This window comes from Mugil cephalus, chromosome 2 (assembly GCF_022458985.1).
Source record: "Mugil cephalus isolate CIBA_MC_2020 chromosome 2, CIBA_Mcephalus_1.1, whole genome shotgun sequence".
NCBI classification, from domain to species: Eukaryota; Metazoa; Chordata; class Actinopteri; order Mugiliformes; family Mugilidae; genus Mugil; species Mugil cephalus.
Window position 1 is genome coordinate 15,607,893 of NC_061771.1, and position 19,546 is coordinate 15,627,438.

The 19,546-nt window shown below is 43.2% G+C and overlaps 1 protein-coding gene across 2 annotated transcripts; it reads right to left on the minus strand.

The window, feature by feature from the left end:
• Window positions 1–3,679: 3,679 nt before the first annotated feature.
• Window positions 3,680–16,355, minus strand: dkk2 (dickkopf WNT signaling pathway inhibitor 2). Of its 2 annotated transcripts, none has more exons than XM_047575761.1 (4): window positions 15,396–16,355; window positions 7,572–7,722; window positions 6,794–6,925; window positions 3,680–5,611 (listed from the first exon to the last, which is right to left on the minus strand). In XM_047575761.1, the coding sequence occupies exons 1-4, from the start codon at window positions 15,585–15,587 to the stop codon at window positions 5,361–5,363; spliced, it is 726 nt and encodes a 241-aa protein (XP_047431717.1). In that variant the 5' UTR covers window positions 15,588–16,355; the 3' UTR covers window positions 3,680–5,360. The 2 variants fall into 2 exon arrangements, with proteins under 2 accessions (XP_047431717.1, XP_047431709.1); XM_047575753.1 differs by having other exon boundaries at window positions 7,572–7,725; window positions 15,396–16,350.
• Window positions 16,356–19,546: the final 3,191 nt, after the last annotated feature.

The window sequence follows — 19,546 nt, forward strand, 5'->3', positions numbered from 1 at the left end:
TGTATGTTGACAGTGGGTCTGGCAAATTTACTGCACAACACTTGTAAATCAAAAATAATAGCGCAGTCGATATATTGTAGACCTGTGTAAAAGTAACATCTGCTTCAGACTGCCTTTAACAACTTGAACAAATCCTTCCAAGCGCCGGGATGCTGCTATTGCCGAGACATATTTCATCAGCTTTCATGGATTTTCAGCATTTTCGTAATCTCGACCAAGGAACATGAACATGAGTTGAACTATGAAAGTCCTTTTGCCAGTGAATAAAAACTTATTTTGAACATAATGAGGGATCCTGAAGAGAACAATAGCCTCAATAGCTGCATTTGATGTTTTTGAAAATTCTCTTTTTTTTTTTTTGGCAGATGATGGAAAAAATATGTCGCTCCCTTGGGTACAGACAAAAAGGACCCAGCGAAGTTGTTGTACAATGATGTTTTTAAAATTGAGTGCTCTGCTTCAAAGTGGCCTCTCAAAGAGCTTTCAGCACGTGTTGCCACATTGTCTGATGTGCTGAAAACAGTGATCACACTGAGTGAAAGTCATTAAGATTTCCTACTGCACTCAAAAACATGCAATAAACAGGCACGCGGGCTTCACGTAACCAAACATACCAACTGCAGTGAGAGTGTATCAAAGATTTCGCTCTGCATGATCACATCTGCAAGGCATCAGCCTATAATGACGTTTATGAAGTCTTATTTTAACTCATGAAAGTCTTTCCAAAGGCAGCCTCTGTGAGACTTGAACTTTCCAGGACTTGAGTGCAAAATACATTTCGAGTTAAGATTTGAACTTGATTGATACGCTGACATGTAATCTCAACGTTTTCACTGTTTAGAGGTCTGTTATCTTTTATCATGACTGAGCACTAAAGCCATTTAAAATGCATCGAGGTTATATCTGCATATCAAACAGACTGTTCTGGGAGTGAGTCTGCGAAGGTTCTCAGACATCCGGGTCATGGCATATCCAAAAGCCTTAATGCAAGGCAACTGGACTGTTCTGAGAGTCACTCAGAACATATTTAGAATGAACATGCATCGACGATTCAAGGATCAGATCGAGACTTCCTGTGAATGTCCTGTTTAAAAAATCCACTGATGTTAGTTTTAACTATGCCCCTGGAGAGCACACCATAGCATCCATGAAAATGCATGTCATTTATGAATTATTTGGTCATTTTTTTCTTATTGTTTTCCACTTCGCCCCCTGCCCATTTCATCACCTGGTTTCTCCTGCTCATGTACTGTAAACGTCCCCTTTCCTCTCACTCTCAGATCCCTCTGTGCACACTTGTCAGTGCAAAGAGGCACATATTTTATTCTGCTAGAAAATAATCAATGAAGTGATGATTAAAAACAAAAAAAAGGCAAAAATAAAGGGTAATAATGAGTTTCTCAGACTCAGATTAAGGTTGGGAAAATCAGACACAAACACTGCATGATTATATAAAATCATTGTGTAGTCTACAATACAATGGTAACAGCAGCTGCCTTGGCATCGTAACAGGTTTTTGACTTTGAGTTTAGTTACTGACTTAGCTCTCTGTTTTGCTGTCTTCATCCTGCCTTCTGTCCTTTTCTGTCCCTCTCAGTTGTTGCGCTGTCATTCACAAGATAAACGTTGCAATCAAACAGTATTTACTGCCCAATAAAATGCATAAATGGCTCCATATAATTTTCTAACAATTATATAATTGATAGTTGGGCTGCTGATCATCCACATAAGTGGCAACGACATTTCTGACTTTCTCCCACATGAATGTGGCTGTTTTTGTGCAAGTAGACACGACACACTTGACATTTCCAATAAGTCACAGTGTGTGTCGGTGCTTAAATGAGTGAACTATGGAGCGAACAATGGAGCCCGATCCCTTTGGTAACCAAATTATTAGATGACGCTAGTTTGCCCCCTTGGCTTCGGACTAAAAGTTCAGAAGGTTAACATTAGCTAATAGCCTCGAAGCAGCGGTCTTCTAAAGTTTTTGACACAATAAGGATAAGGACATTTTAAGTAACACTATCACCCCCATGTTGTCCTCCTGAGTGAAGAGACTGTGTCCTTTCACCCCTGCTCTTCTCACCAAGAGCTGCACCTCCAGTCACGAGTCTGTCAAGCTCCTGAAGTTTGTGGATGACATCATCCTCATCGGGCTCATTTCTGCTGCTGACTTGGTGCAGCTGTAACAAGACAGTGGAGATGATCATATACTACAGATAACGCATCTTCCACTCCTCCCCATCACCCTGTGTGACTCTGCAGTCCACACTGTGGAGTCCTTCCAGTTCCTGGGGACCATCATCTCCCATGCTCTCAAATGGGACATGATGAACATCAGTGCCCTTATCAAGAAAGCACAGCAGAGGATGCACTTCCTGCGGCAGCTGAAGAAATTAAACCTGCCAAAGACAATGATGGAGCACTTCTACGCTGCCATCATTGAGTCCATCCTCACCAACTCCATCACCACTTGGTATCCTGCAGCCTCTGCTAAGGACAAAAGCAGACTGCAGCGTGTCATTCGCTCTGAAGTCTGAAGTGTCTCGACAAGCTCTAAGCTTCCAGGACTCTGAAGCGTGCAACTAAGATTGTGGCTGATCCCTCTCACCCCGGACTATTTAACAGACTCCCCTCTGGCAGGCGGCTGCGCTCCATCGAGTGCAGGACCACTCGCATGGCCAACAATTTTTATCCATCTGCAGTGCGCCTGTTGAACAATGCCTGCCCCCCCCATGAACACATGAAACCCACCAGCATCCCACTGTAAATGTTACTTTTGTTGTATCAAGGCAAATTTCTTGTACAAATATACTTGGCATTAAAGTCTTTTCTGATTCTGGTTCTGATTCTGTTCTTTTGTTTGCTATCATTTCATGTAGCATGTTTTAAATCTGCACCAGTGACTTAAAAGGACGAGGCTGTAACGCAAGGGTAACTGAGAACGTTCTGTGGAGGCGGATGCCCCATAAGTGACATCGAGTAAAAGGCCTGAAAATCACCTCTGGTTCTTTGTGTCTGAAAACGTGTCCCACACAAACTTTTCTGGATGTTTCTGAATATGTATTTTCATTTTTGTAGCCTTCGTCTCTTATTATGACTTTAAATCTAACACGGCTTGGTGTAAAAGAGTAAACTGCGTCCGTGAACGGTAAAGAGTCATCCAGTTTGTGAGGTTCTTTCCTTACGTTGCCAACCACTGTCTATTTAAAATAGATGTAACGATGGCTTAAAGTTACAGTCAAGTCATTGTCAGACAAGTTCAAACAATGTTGACAGTGAATCAGACCCAAATGAGTCTTACTGTATTTCACTGAACAACTGCTTTAAATGTCAACAGTGATAGATTTAAAGAGAGTAGTTTCCAAACTGTCAAAAAAAAATATGTTCAGATGTTTTGTCAAGGACAAAATACATGTGATGCATGTGATACACAAAATACTGAATAACAACACTCTTGAATATTTACTATTTGACTTTCAGGGGTTTTAATAAAGATGATTTTCTTTAGCTTCACAGTTAACCTGATGAAACACTTTATTTATTACTATAACTTAACATGGGGGCATCGTGTGAGCGTTTTGTGGGTTGTTTTTAATCTGTGTTTTACTTTCAAAGAAGTCAACGCAGCATTAAGTGCCAACACATCGAACAAGAACAAGTCCCATGTGACCAGTAATACAAAATACATTCTTTTATTTATTCATCATTGTAAATACACAAGACAAATCAATGCAAAGTATTCACACAAAGAATATTTAGCGGGATATAAATCTTGAAACCATTTACACACCATTTACACGAAGCATTTTGGAAATGAATGTTCGCTCTTTTCGGAACCATTCTCTCAATGCATCCAGTTTGCAAAGCTATCTATGCCTTCCCCCCCTCTCAGCTATACGCCTTACTCTTCTCTCACCCAACGTTTAGGATCCATATGTTATTATATGTACATGATATACATCCGTTCTTAAATACATTTTCATTGTTTTCAGTCTATTTACAATATAAGAGCTTATTGATATTTTAAATGGTTATAAAATATGTGTATTCTAAAACAAAACAAAACAAACAAAAAAAAAGAGCGATAGACGGTATATTGACTTCGTAGGTAATGAGTGGTCGTCTAAAGGCCTGGCACTGAACAGAGAGCAACGCTTCGCATCCAGGGCAGAAAATATCTCATGAGAAGGAAGTATGTGGTCATATTTGAAAAAGTGAAAAATAAACAGGGCTGCGTGCCATCAACAAAACCTTGATCCAAACTTCAATTCTCTTTGAAAACATCAGGTTTATGGAGCATTCTTGGAAGGTTTAATCAATCTCCATTCCTACTGGCTTTGTAAGCGGAAAAAAAATAAAAAATAAAAATCGCAATTCCTCCTTGAGTCCTTGGGTCCCGTTCGTGTGATTGGAAAAGCAGAACCATTCTCTGGTCTGGTATCGGAACCACTGAGTCTGCAGCAGAGCTGTACCTCTGCGCAAACTGTCTTAACCCACGCAGTTGTATCACAATAGATTACAGCTGCACGAGACAGATCAAACAAGGGCTCCGCAGTGAACACAATACTTTATCTTTCCTTCTTGTGGCTAAAAGGGAGGCCCCCCAGATGCATCTCATCAATCCAATTTTAAATGTTCTTTCACTCTTTGGTTTACGAGTGCTACATGTAGGCGTCACACGTAAGTGGGTGAAGAGTGTATGCAGTTAGCTCTCCGTGTAATATGACGTGTATTTTTTGACATCTGGACATTGTTACTTGTTGTAATTGTTTTCATAGCAAATGCGGAGTTCTTTGACACTGGACATAAACAAGATGAAAAATGAGATATCGACATTTGACAAGACAAACAGTGTAACGGGGCCCAATTCAGATCCAGCAATGGAAACTAACTTATTTCAGACTTTGTCCAAGAATGTAATTTTTTAGCAAAGATATGCCGTGTCTGTAAATAATCTCTCTCCTAATATTATAAGTTGCGGTTTGATGAAGAACCGCAATGTCTGTTAGCTCCATCTAGAGAAAGTCCAACATCTATCATCTAGCGTGTGTATTGGCTAACTGTGTGGTTCCCTGATTAACAAAAGAATGATTAACAAAAAAAAAAAAAACACAACACAAGCTGTGAGGTGTATGTGTGCATGTTTGAATAGCAAACACATTAAAAGCATTCCCATTTGCTCTCCACTTGCCGAATAGCGAGCTTGAACCCACACAGTCTGTTCTGTCTCTTGTTAGTCTCTGTCTTTTACTCCTTTTCAATACAGCCACAACCCATCCTTTATAAAAAAAAAAAAAAAAAACTTTCCCTGGCAGATGGAGACGGAGGCCTCTGCACCGACAGCAGCTGCCTCAGCTTCAGATCTTCTGGCACATGTGGAGTCTGGATTTGGACGAGGAGGTGGCGTCTTTCCACACCTTGCAGGAGAGGCCCTTGGCGCAGTCGCAGCGCTGGAAGATCTCCAGGCCGTGAGAGCCTTTCTTCCTCTGCTTGGTGCACACCTCTCCCTGCCTCAGCACCGGTTTGCAGATCTTGGTCCAGAAGTGGCGGGCGCAGCAGTAGCCCTCCGAGCAATCAGACGAACGCAGGCAGGGGTCGCCCTCGTGCCCTGGGAAGACGAGGCAGACGGCAGTGGTCAGTGGTGAACCGGCGAACAACAAACGCATATGTTGTGTTTGTTGAACGTACAAGCACAGAAAAACAGAAACAAGTGCTTCATCGGCGACATAAAAGACACGAAACTGTAAACCGCACAGCATCTTCGAAGCGAAGGAAATGCGCTGTGATTGTTGGCGGAGCTCTCATGTTTTTCATTTGTTAAGTTTATTCAGCGTCCTCTTTACATTTCTTTCCAGATTGCGCTGTATGAGAGACCATGTGAGAGACCAAAGAAACATATGAAGCTTTGAGCATAAATCAAGCAAACAATTTGATTACCATGTTTATTAAGCGTATCATCCAATCTGTTTCAGTCTCCGCATTCTTGGCAGCAGATTAGTGCTGCTCCACTGAATGTATAATTATTACAACTCAGACATGCAGGTTTTCTGTGAAACTCTTTTGGGTGTCACTCCTTGCCAAAAGTTGCACTGCCACCGAAACCGTCATCCTTGTATCGCTGACAAAACCACACTTTGCCGACTAGTTATTTCAGTATGAAGGTTTAACCATCTCTTCATTAATTGCTTTAACATCATTTTCCAGGTGGATTTCTCTCAAGCGTTGACTTGCACGAAGGTTTTTATGAAGTAATAACGTGAGCCGAACGCAAATAAAAGCAAATTGCCTCGTTTACGGCAACGTTAAGAAGAGCTGTTATTTTCACATTGATTTTAGCATTACGGCCCGCTACTACGTCTTGAGTAGTAGTTTAAGTGCCTCATTAAGCCTGTTACCTTATGTATGGGCTCTTACGTTACTATAAATTGACTGATATGTACACAGAGCAAAGGGGTCAGTGAGTTATTAAGCTCTAACGGTGCCAAACCTGCATTCTGTGGTTTTCACTTGTGTACCACACAATGCGTCAGTGAAAGTCTTTGCAAGGCGTCAAGTAGGTGCCAAGACAGCAAAGGCATTGTGGTTTCTTCAGTTGTGCCTTGGGCTCGCGGGCACTGACACACGAGCAGAGGGGCAATTATCAACATGCTTTGCGGACTCTTAGGGATGCGCAGGGAGGCAACAACAGAAAGACTCAGAGCCGCCGGTTCGGCAAGGAAGAGACAGCCGAAATTATGGGAGAAGAGACAATGGCGGTAATGTTTGAAGGTGATACGCGGCCGCGTCTTACCTTTGAGGGAATGCTTTGCGTGTGCTTTCCCAGTCTTCCTCCAGCTGTGGTCTTTGGTGGAGAGTTTGTTGTGTTCGTCTAATGGTGAGATGTGAGGCGAGAGCACGCTCTCAGAGATGGGGACGCAAATATCTGCAGATGGACAAAGAAAAGTAAGATGTAAAAGTTGGGAAAATAGCAACCGTGTAGACCAGGGGTCTTTTTTCCCCCAAACAGATGGAGAGATTAAGTAGGGACCCCCTACTTACTACATGTGTTCTATATTGAACTCAGCCTAGTGCTATTTAACATAAAACATCATTATTATCATTTTGCATTCAATGGCTTTTCAAATAATACACAGGATCAAATATTCATTATTAAATACACGTTATTATAAAAATGTGCTTGTGTCTTGGTATCCAAGTAACTTAGTGACTACTAAATGACGCCTCTTGGGGCTTGCAGGTGTGAAAGTTTTTAGAGAAGGAAAGAATTTTTAGAGAGGCGCACATGCACATTTATGCCATTCACACAGTTTGGGCCGAACCAACATGTGACCATGATTCCTAACGTCTGGGTCCCAATTTAAAAAGGTTCAGACATAGTCCAGGATTGTGCCTGAGAGCATGTGTTCAGCATTATTTAAATGCACTGGCTCTATCACCAAGTCTCTGGGCTAGATACTGTTTGTTCAGTGACCTAGAACAAGTCACTTTTTCCAGAATATTTGCATGAGACAAGAAATCAAATTTGCGTGAAGCGACTGAAATCGAAACGGCGCTGGAGCTGCACTTACAGTTCCTGCAGCGGTTCCCAGGGCAGCACATGGCGTCTCGGTGGCAGCGCTTCTTCCTCCGGCGGCAGGTGAGGCAGCGGGAGGGGGCCTGCTGGGGGCTGTGGCAGTAGCTGCCCATGCTGCACTCCTTGTCATTGCTGCACGGATACACCTGCTGAGAAAGCACGCGCATTTCCTCAAACATGATGCAGGACAGAACAGGACATTTATGCGTTTATATTAAGAAATGCCTCGCTTAAATCAGCACCGCGGACACATGTCACACGCTCCAGTGCGCCCAGACGTTGCAGCAGTATGTGGTGTTTGACACATCGCGCATTGCGATGGGTGGCATTTTTCAACAGACACAACACAGCTGTTGTTTGTCGGTTAGGTGCAATGTTGGTGCCATTGCGGTTGCAGCTGCTAAACGCTGTTACTCGGATTACGTCAAATGAGCTCTCAATCAAGTGCTGTCAAGATCTGCTAAACTGTTGTGGTGATTTTTTTTTTCTCTCTCACTTGATCACTGTTGACCACGGTCCCTGTGCACGTTTAAGCGAGGTGTAATGGTGAACACATGTGCGCTGTCACTCTGTCGTTCACACACATCAGGCTGCTTTCTGGAGGGATGTCACAGCGGGCCGTTCCATCAGCCGCGCCGAGCTTGTCCAACTCTGTTCGACATCTAAAGTCATAAAACGGTTTCTTTTTATTGGGCAATGAAACATCTTGACATGGTAAAATAATCTTTTATCTCCTCCCATTTGTTAATTCAACTGGACATGTGTTTTATTGTGTTGATTTTGTGTCTCTCAGAGATCCCCTTCCAACAAATATTTTCCAAGTGATCCAAGCGCTGTGTCTCAGAGGGCACGGCCATTATAAAAGAAAGAATCTAGTTTATGTTTTTTGGTTGCTTCAGTACTCAATAACTGCCTGTTTTTATACACCCCAAATGCAACAAATGCAGTACAGGCAGTGAAATATGTAAACTGCGAGCAGCTAACAAGCCAAATAAAAGCAGGTTGGGCCGAGGACAGAATCCACGAACGATACAGCTGAAGCCCAAGTTTAATGCATTCACTGAGCTTGTTGCCTCAAGAGGATTGGGTTTTATCTAGCACTGAATCAAAGTCAATCTTATTGTTCAAAGTTTTTGAATATGGATCAGGAAAAATTATGACTAAACAAAGGAGTTGTTAAACTTCTGTAATGCTAATGGAAGCCAGACCATATAAACTTTGAATGATCCAGCTTAGACTTCCTTTGTTGTTAAAAGCCGTCTCCTGATTGTTTATTCAAGTGTAACAACTGCACTTTTTTTTTTCTGCTTCAATAGAAATTTAATTGCTCTCGGTCAGAACTACTGTGCTAATGTTTCTGAAACGATATTTTTCTGCAAAAATGTTAAAAAAAAAACTTCTGATGTTTCAGAAGATAAAGCTAAACAGCGCTCATGTTTCATCGTATCGAGTCTAAAGACTCCAACTAATTAGCCCGAGACTATCTGGTCGGGTTCACTAGTCTGACACCACTGGGAGAAAGCGGAGAAATATGTTGGTGTTTGTTCTGGGTGAAATAACAACAGGCTGTGGTCCTTCTGAGACCGGTTTTAGTGGACAACATGTTGTAGGGATTAACTTGTCGGTCAGTGGTATGGCCTTTTTTTTTTCTTCCCCCGTGGCCAAACAATACAGCTATTACAATTTCCAAAATAGCAAAAACCACTTCAGTTTCTCTCAGTTTTCTCAAAGTGTTCAGAGGCTTAATGAGTCCACAGACATAACTGAGGGTAATTTCGGCAGCCAGTCATACTCCTTTATAGTTAATTGAGATGCTTTTATGCTGAAAGGTTGAGACATATTAAGATGCCCAGAAAAGTACAGACGTTTAGGCCCTTTCCACAAGTGCATCGAAATGACCACACAAAGAAAAACCACCACTGTGACAGACACTGTCTGTAGCAGTGAGAAGCACAATTAAAGCCAAGCTCACTTTTTCCATAACAAGAGCGTACACCGATGGGAAGTTTTACTGGAATCAGTGTCTTGATATAATTCCTTACACATGCAAGTCGCAGGCTTGGAGCGAGAGCAAAGGAGTTCGGCATAAATTATGTCGCAAATCAAATGATCTTTGCAGACAAATTAAATAATGTCACGAATTTGTGTCGCTGAACTCGTCATGAGAGCCTTTTGAGTGTACGCAGGAGAGACTCAGGTTCGACGCATGACGGTTCAGGCCACTGCGTCTCTGCAGGACGTCGCCTTTTCGTATACAGATTAGTAAATAGGATGTAAAATCCACCAGTGAAAATCCTGTTCGTTGACATTAGAACAAAATGTTTGGTTGGCACTCCACCACACCGGCACCACATTCACGTTAAGCTGGCACTGCAGTGACAGATCTGATTTAGTGTGGCTTACCGCTGACAAACACGGACCAGTCAACATGTGAGCAAACATGAAAGAGGTTTAAATCAGAGCAAAATCATTACAGCCGCAATAAATATCAAACTCCACAAAGGTCAGCGGAGAGGGGCTGCTGTGGCCAAAAGAACAGGCGTCACTCCAAACAAAAATGCACACCACATGTTCAAATGAGCTATCGACAATATCTATATTTCAGCACATTAGGAGCTGTTGCTCGTGTCCTTGAGCTTTAGAAAATGAACAAGATTGGACTCGTTGGACGGTTGCCACGCCGACTTTCTCAGGGTGGAAACATATGGAGGCAATGATACAGCCATAGAAAAATGAGCTGAAATATTAAACTGAGTGCTCATCCATCATTATGACAGATTCGCGCGATGCAGATGATTAACATGCTGATGAAAATAACAAAGCCCCGATGTTTTATGCGTTCGTAAAAATTAGGAAAAAATCGTAATTACTGCACGGTTAAAGGACTGTTGTCAGAGCAGTCAAAGGTCTTATTTCAGCGTAATGACTGGAAGCAGACGGAAACAGCAATTATTTAAAAAATCTTCATACCAGCCACCCTACCGCTTATTAATAACCGCCGCATGGATGTAAAACAAAAGCCACAGACTTATATTTTACATTCCTGATGGCAAACAGATTAAACAAAGACGATGCAAAGAGTGAACTGCCTTCAGAGGCGTAGAGAGCGAGGCTAAGCTACATGCTAAACAAAATGTATTCCTTTGATGCACAAGTTACTGTATTGACCCCCCGCAAGAAAGCAAGTACTGTCAAAAAGAATAACCCTTCGTTTAACTGAAACTTCTCTCTATAGGTTCTTTGGTTTGGTTAAACTGCAACTTCCAGGGTCAACACTGAACTCGACTCATCTGGGGTTATCAGTTCCTATCTTAGCAGCTCATTCACAGAAACACTCAGGAATTAATGTGCTAGAAACATGGTCTGAAGAGAAATTTAACATACTGCAGCAGGAGTCTTTTTTTTTCTTTTTTTTCTCTCCCCCTGACAAGATAAATGTGCAGTTATCTAAATATGATGACAAATGCATCCAGCCACATGCAGCAGTACTTGATGCTACCTGCTCTGATTCCCATCTGTCTTTCTGGCCAGCAGGTTTGGATCAAATACGGCGGCGCGTTGCACACATGCAGGAGAGACCGGGGCAGCAGACGAATCGGGCTCCGCTCTTCCATCACAGCTCCGAGCTCCGAGACAGCCCTTTGAAACCCAATGATACAAAGCTGAACCCTAAATCGCAGCTGATAATCTGGCCTTATCTTGTCGTGTTTTGAAACGCCTCATTTGCAACTCCTGAGGGACAGGGCTTCATTTGGATGCATCTTATTCATCTCCTATCTTTTTTCGGTTGCTCCCTTATTTTTCCCCTAGACGGCCTTCGCACATAAAAGCATAGCCTTGGATCCTGCACAGGAAGTGGGTTAAGAACAGTGTACTCTGCACCCTCTCTTGGTATGCTGGTGAGACGATAAAGGAAGAGACAGACACAGGGCCATAAGGGAAGCCCCCGGCCCTGTCTCGTGTTGCTCTCGTGCTGGTGAAGCAGTGCGGCTTTGAAGAGGAACCTTAAATGTGCGGGAGCAACAATCTACAAGGGATTTACTGCAGGATATACAGGGCTTTGAACCCTCTCCGCTAGATCCCTTATTTACCTTGGTGCAGTCATTCCAAAGTGCTGATATAATTCGATGGAAGTGCCCTGTAATGCATTAAAATAGCACCGAGCATGTCTCCTCTACTCAGGTTGAGTCTGAGTGGGGCGCAGCATGACAACTTAAACCACAGAACAAAACTGTAATTTCAGCAAGTACACAAAATCTTTAAACCCGAGAGCCAAACTCCCCTTGTATGCCAAAATAATTAGGCTAAAATGTTGACATTATCTGACGGTGACTGTGTGTGAGAGATGAGGTCTGGGTGGCTGGGTGGGTTAACCAAACCTCAGACTTGGTGACTTCTTTACTTTTTTGTACCAATGTATTACCACTGTCGGTACAATTGTTATTTATCATAATAAATATACAGTAGTTTACAGCTATAAAAAGTGACCGGATAAAGCAGAGATGATTGTGTCCAACAAAGAGAGAAGACAATTTAGATAAAAGGACCTCATTTTACACACACATTTCTTTTTTTCTTTGTTTTTTTTTACCCTCTGTGTTGTGATTGCACATGACCTTCAGAGCTAAAGCTCGTAACTCGAAGCCATGAATGGTGTTAATGAGAGACAGAGGCCTTAAAGAGTCAAATAAACGATGTCACTGAATAAACAAACTTCATATGCCCTGAAAGCACAGACAGCCGGTATCAGATAACATAGGGATGACTGCGCACAAGTCACTCGTTCAAACCATGTCTTCAAAAGCAGCTTGGCGTCTTTCATCACTCAAAACACATGTGTTTATAGCCGTGTCCCTAGAATCCAGAGTCTCCAAAAACTAGACCTTCCTTAGGTTAAGTATACATTCTGGGTTGACACCGAGAAAGGCTTCAAAGACTATCAAGGGGGAAAGGGCAAACGCTCTTGTTGTGTTGCTCTAAAAGGTGTAATTCTGCGGAATGAGAGGTGCACGGGTCTCCTCTCATTAACACGTCCAATTACAGTAACGGTGGTCTCCGCATGAGGACCCTAATGGTTCCAGTGGAAGGGCCTCACAGCACACAAGGGACCCACAGACTGGGGAAAAGCCACAGGACAGAAGACCGAGGGCACAAATTGAGCTGAGCGCTAACAAGCAGTCGCACCTCTCCCGGCCCTTTCTCTCTCTTTCTCAGCTCATTAGGATCACCGAACAGTCATTTCAGGCTGGACGGAGCCCTGCTTTTATAGGCAGAGCCCCCAGAGATGGCTTGTTAAAGTAATCTCCGTGTTGAATTTTAAAAAAAGCAACTAGTTAAGGCCGACTGACCGGCTGCTGATGTTTTACAGACACGTTACTGGCTGAGTGCCGCCACGCTGTTGGTTCCCTTGTGGGTTCAGAGGTTACAGCGGTGAGCTCTGCCTGCCCATGCTATCCATTTCTGTTGGTTCCCATCCAACAGTGCCACCCACGAGCGCCGGCTGTCAAGGTCTTAGAGGTTTCGGTTTTGTCGGTTTCACTCGAGTCAGTGCCGATGCGAAAAAAAAAAAAGAAAAAGGGCGAGACGACGGGAAAACGCTCGGCAGTTTGCCCCATCCGAGGAATTGCTAAACCCTACCCCGGTTCGTGCACGATTGAGCCTTATCACCAAACACTGTCAGCAGCTACAGGAAATAAAAGCACATTATGTTGTCGAATGCTTCCTATAACCCGAGGCCTCGACTAGCGTTTCTAATCTGATGGCTACAACACCAAATTACAGCCTCGTTTCCTGCTGCAGCCGCTTGTCCTCCAGTCCAGGGCGGCTGGACTGTGTCCCTCAGCAATTTGCCACATTTAAATGAAAGCTAGCGTAGCCTTGTAATTTCAGAGTTTCATGCCTCGCACCATATACAAATGTCATTTATTTATTTTTTATTTTTTGGGGGATTTTAGAAAAGAAAGTGAGTTTAGAATATGGCCAGGATGCCAAATGTTTCATTCAAATACAGCATCTGGCAAGCTCAGAATCACACACTGTAAATTCTCCAGAGGTGTGACAATCTGTCAGCTGCTCCTCACTGATCGAAGTGAACACAGCCACATGACAGCCTCACCATGAATCTGTATGCATGGTATCTGCACCAGTGTTTCCCATAGGGATGATGCCAGAAGAGAAACTTAAGCCGGCACATGCCCATTTTCCAAATTTTCACCCAAGCTTTAATCTGCAATTACTCGCTTCAAAAATGTGCTTTTGGCTGTAAGCAAACCCTCTCGTGGCATTTATTGTATTTTGAAGTTGTACACGCAGTAAAAAGTCTCGTCGGCGAGCCTGTGATCGCTCCTAAACTAAATCTGCGGCACACCTTTTACAGCCATTACAGCCTCGCGAAGAAATCAGACTCGTTTTCTTTGATTTACTGTGCTCATAAATAGCCAGTGAATGATGAGATGCAGAAAGACAGAGCGCCTTGTTTGCCATCGTCAAGCCGCGTATCTGGCCAAGGCTGAACTGCGGCTGTTAATTTACAGCTCTGGAAAACCTCGGGGCAGCCAGAACACACGCACACACACACGTATGCGGCCATAAATGCCATTAGCTGTCTTCATTTGGACACGATGACACTTGCATAACAGTATGGTGGTCTCCGCGCACACTTATTGTTTCCCCTAGGTCCACTCTTCCAAACCACTCAAGATTATTGCAATGGCAAAGATGTAAGCAGGCGTTCAAATTGAGGTCTGGCAGGGGAGCTTGAGGTTGGATCTCCACACTCCGCAGAGAGGAGAAAGTGGCTTTTCCATAATTCTCCTGTCTGAGCCGTATGTCTCAGATATACAGGGCTAACACGACTGCAAGTGGTATCGCAGGCGAAAGGCAAATGTAATGGATGAAGAAATCCGGGCGAAGAGAGGGAGGACAAGAGCCATCAGCTACAGTATCTTAGTGAGATGATGGACAGGCTGTCTGCTGTGGGAGAAGGAGATGGAGAGTGTGCCATCTGCTGCTCAGAAAGTCTGTGAGCAATCAAGAGCAACAGAGATCAACGCAGTAAGAAAATAATTGTTACATTAAAGCTCAATCTGAGGTAAGTCCTCACAGTGAATCAACATTTATTTTAGGGGGACGTGAGGCAGGAGTGTGTGGCTTTTGTTCTTAGCCTCACTCACTTATTCATCTATTATTCAAACTTGTGGAGGGCAAAATTTTCCTCACTTGATAAAACGCCTTTCATAATGTTCACAGCTTTTTTTGATCCGGCGTTTGCTGTCAAAGCGCAGTAATGTGGCACTCTGTTGAAACAGCAGGAATTGATAACTCTTTGAGTGGGTATTAAGTGGTTGGTAAGAGTATCCCTCGGAGGCCCCGCAGAATCTCATAATCCCAGCAAGCGTCTGGACCACTTTAATGACACTAAAGACCCAGACAGAAAATTACCCCAAGTGTTAACTTTTTCTCACATTTCTGCTGGCATTAATGATTTACTGTGGAAGTCCGCTGCACCCGACTGTGGCGTCAGGTTTGAAAGGCAATTAGGATTTATGAGGGGTCCAATCCTCGCAATTGCCAATAACGATCCACACATGAGAGTCCCTTTAAGACACACATTACTATGCTAGATTACTACATTTTACTTGTACATGAGAAATGCCCCCCAGTACTTGTCAGTTAAATGAAAGAGATGATTTTTTTTCCCTAAACTGTGAACGTATCATTGCTTAAATTGCTCCATTGGCACTAACGCGCTTAACGTGCGTAAAAACCTGGCACACGTCTCAGTTTATATTTTCTCAAAGTATTAAAAATGTAAACTTACCTGCGTAAGGATGTTTTGTTTCTTGGTGACAGCAGAGGAGCGGTTCGTAACCGGTGTTGGCGCCTCATCCAACAGAACAGGCTTGATGGAATTCGGCTTGGGGCGCGCCTCTGATACCTGGGATGTCCCTGTCCTCAGTGTAGCGACGACAAACATCACAACGCAACATCTATTCCAAGTCGAGATGAGCATCCTCAAAAAAAATACAGAAATGTCACCAAAAAAAGGCAGAACCTCGTGAAAAGGTTTAAGTTTTTGTCGCAAAAAAATAAATAAATAATCTGCTTCTCAGTCAGAAGTGTGCGCCCTGGCAGTGTCCATGCGCCGCGCTTGCCAGACTGGAATTCAAGGGAGTCGTGATGAAGCCAAGTTTCTGCTCCTGAAAATCAGATATTCAGAGGAATGACTGCCATCTACACGGTTATTTGAGGAACACCGAGAGCCCAGGGTGGAAGGGAAACAGTGATGGAGCGGATCTGTTAAAATGCTGATGCTCTGATGAGGGTCAGAAAGAAACTTGACAAGAGGTTTCCACTGTGTCCCTGTCTGGCTGTGAGTGAGCACTTAGTCCAGCAGCCGGCTGTTTTATGATCTCGGATACTTTCTTTTTATAGGATTCTAATGAGTTTGCTTCCTCCGCCCCTATTCACAACTGACAAAGACTGAAACTGATCTCTGTGCGGCACCGCTGCTTTCGCATTGTCGTCTCGACACCGGCACCAGGAGCCCCGTTGGGAAATAGCTATAAAATTATACACTATGTATTTTAACTGAGCGTTTGACCCTTTTTACTGCGAGGCGGTTGGGCACATAGGAAATGGAAAAAAAAAAAAAAAAAAAAGAAAAAAAAAGTTGCTCCTGGCTCCTCTAAAGTTTTTTTTTGTAAGTGAGGTGGAACATTTTCCATTGTCACGCGAGTTAATTTACGTTTCTAGAGAACTGTTACCTGTGCTTAAAATAAAGTAAAAATAATAATAGACACTTATCTTCAAACGAGCTGGAACGGGAAACGCGTTCACGGTTCATTGAGCCATCATTCCGGTGTAACTTAGAATTGGAAGGGGAAAAGAAAAAGAAAAATCTGATAACCATTTTCCTCTATGAGACAGACAACCCTCATGATGCAGGGATGAAAATAAACGATAAGGTTGCACGAATTATAGACGCCCCTTTGTTTGATTTTCAGTGTCCTTCATGAGAATAACTTACATGTTGGGTGGGAAGTAGCCTATACAATGAGCCCTTTGAGTTTCGGGCAGGTAAAGCCCATAATTCACTAGTGAACATATACATTTTAGTGATCGCTTCGTGTCCATATGATCTCGCGATTTTGCAACTATTAAAAAAGGGGGGGGGGCACCATGATCATCTGGCGCAATAACTATGACTCCCTCCCTCTCTGACAATGGAAAATATGAAGCACAAATAGGAACCGCAGCACATGTAAACGGAGCCATCTTATCGATATGAAAAAGGAAATAAGCAGTCAGTCATTAAAACCATCTTTCCCACAATGACTCTGTGACTCTCCCTCTAATAATGCTTTAGTCTTCACACAAGTTGGGACCATCTATTCAAACCTAGAAGCTGGGATGAAACCAGTATACCGGTAAAGGCTTCTGACCTCAAAGGCGATCCATCACAGACTCCAATTCAAAGTGTCAAGTTCTTTTGTTGGAGACAATGGGCAACCAACTGAACTGGGGAGTGGGAGGAAGTATTAGACTTGTCTGGTGTAACTGTAGATGCTCGGAGGTGATACTATTTTAGCCACCGCTGTCACCTGAGTGCACAGAGACTTACCTTGAAAGGCTGCCACCAGACAGTTTGCTTTTAGCAGAGATTCATTTAGAAGGAACTCAGCCACTTTCAGAGAAGTTTCCATGCTTGAAACAAAACTTTAGATGTTTAATAAAAGAGGGGGTCCCCCTTTGAGTGAGTGTCCCTATCATAGTGAAGTTTAATGTTTTCTGTGGAGGGCTATGTTAAAAAGAAAAACAATGCAAAAATTAAAAAGAAAAAGAAAGAAAAAAAGAAAATGGCTCAAAGGAAACATTTGTTCCATAAACACTGGGTGGTGCCCAGCTGGTTTTTGTCTGCCTTTAATATTGCTGATGAAACTGCTGAAAAATTCCCCGAAGACAGAGACTGAAAGTGGCTCACAGTGAATCAGAGGACCAGAAGGAGGAGGACAGCTTTGGAGTGTCTATGGCATTTAAAACACATTCATCACTTTAATACATGCGAGTAGAAAAGGGGAGACTCTTAAAATGACAGACTGCTGAAACTCCAGAGGAACTCCAGTGCATGTTGATGCGCTGGTGCTGATAAGTGCGGAAATGTCTGGAGGAACCACAGCAGATGAGATGTGACAAGCCTGAGTAGCTTACCATAAAGTATCTTGACGAAGGGAAGGGAAGCTCCTGCTGCATGAGATAAAGGGATGTCTGTGTGCCGACGTTTTAAGGGGGCGGATGAGAGTATGCTCCTATGGCTTTGTCACTTTTTTCTCCACACTGGAAATTAACAAATAGCTTTCGGGATGATTAGTGTCAAAAGTGTGAAGGGCGAGGTGCGGCTCCGCTGAAATAAAGAGCACCTGGGCCAAGATCTGTGATTGTTTTCTTGGCTCGCTCACTTGGAAAGAGTTTCTAGTAAGATTATCTTGACATTCTATCACCATCCCCGCCTCCACACGCTAATCATCTTTTGACTACTACTTTGCTGTGTTCAAGCCATAGAATTCAAGCCATCTGTGAAATAATATCTGAGAAAGTATCAATATAAAGTAGAGAGAGAAAAGCGTGGCAGATTTTTGCAATCAGAAATCAGGGCTACATGGATCAAGGTTGTCTCCTTTGACTGGAGATATTACAACTGATTAAAAATCCTCTCTGGTGAAATCATAGTCACGTTTGTGATGACAGAGACAGTCACGTGATGCAGGTGGTCATCTTCCACTACTAGACAGTGCAATGGCTGGGGTCAGTTGTATTGGCAATCGGTGGCAACATGCCCCAGTCGTGACATAATTCTATTTGAAGTATTTTGGTATATATAGAGCCCCAGGGTCTAGACACTAGAGGAGGTGATCTGAAGAAAATGCTGGATGAGAAAAGCAGCGGAATCTGGATCCTGCATTTGAAGACCAGAGGTGAACAGGATGGAGGAAAGTTGCAACAATTTCAAACTGATATAACGGCTGACAACAGCAGAGGAGAATACACTCACTTGCCATTTTATTAGGTACACGTGTTCAATTGCTTGTTAACAGAAATAGCTAATCAGCCAATCAGACGGCTGCAATTCAATGCATTTAGTCATGTAGAGGTGATCAAGCCAACTTGCTGAAGTTCAAACCGAGCATCAGAATGGAGAAGAAAGGGGATTTAAGTGACTTTGAATGTAGTATGGTTGTTGGTACCAGACGGGCTGGTCTGAGTATTTCAGAAACTGCTGATCTACTGGGATTTTCACACACAACCATCTCTAGGGTTTACAGAGAATGGTCCCAAAAAGAGAAAATATTCAGTGAGCGGCAGTTGTGTGGATGAAAATGCCTTGTTGATGTGAGAGGTCAGAGGAGAATGGGCAGACTGGTTGGAGATGATAGAAAGGCAACAATAACTCAAATAACCACTCATTACAACCAAGGAATGCAGAATACCATCTCTGAACACACAACACGTCCAACCTTGAAGAAGATGGGCTACAGCAGCAGAAGACCACATCAGGTGCCACTCCTGTCAGCTAAGAACAGGAAACTCAGACTACAGTTCACACAGGCTCAACAAAACTGGACACTAGAAGATTGGAAAAACGTTGCCTGGTCTGACGAGTCTCGATTTCAGCTGCAACATTCAGATGACAGGGTCAGAATTTGGTGTGAACAACATGAAACATGGATCCATCCTGCTTTGTATCAATAATTCAGGCTGGTGGTGGTGGTGTGATGGTGTGGGGGATATTTTCTTGCCACACTTTGAGCCCCTTAGTACAAACTGAGCCTGGTTTAAATGCCGCAGCCTACCTGAGTATTGTTGCTGACCATGTCCATCCCTTTATGACCACAGTGTACCAACGGCTACTTCCAGCAGGATAATGCACCATGTCAAAAAGCTCATATCATCTCAAACTGGTTTTCTTGAACA

Coding starts and splice junctions, on each gene's coding strand:
- dkk2 (XM_047575753.1), bottom strand. CDS start 15,587: ATGCTCATCTCGACTTGGAATAGATGTTGCGTTGTGATGTTTGTCGTC. Junction 6,926..7,571: donor TGGGAACCGCTGCAGGAACT/GTAAGTGCAGCT, acceptor GTCCATCTGCAG/ATATTTGCGTCCCCATCTCT. Junction 5,612..6,793: donor CGCAAAGCATTCCCTCAAAG/GTAAGACGCGGC, acceptor TCGTCTTCCCAG/GGCACGAGGGCGACCCCTGC.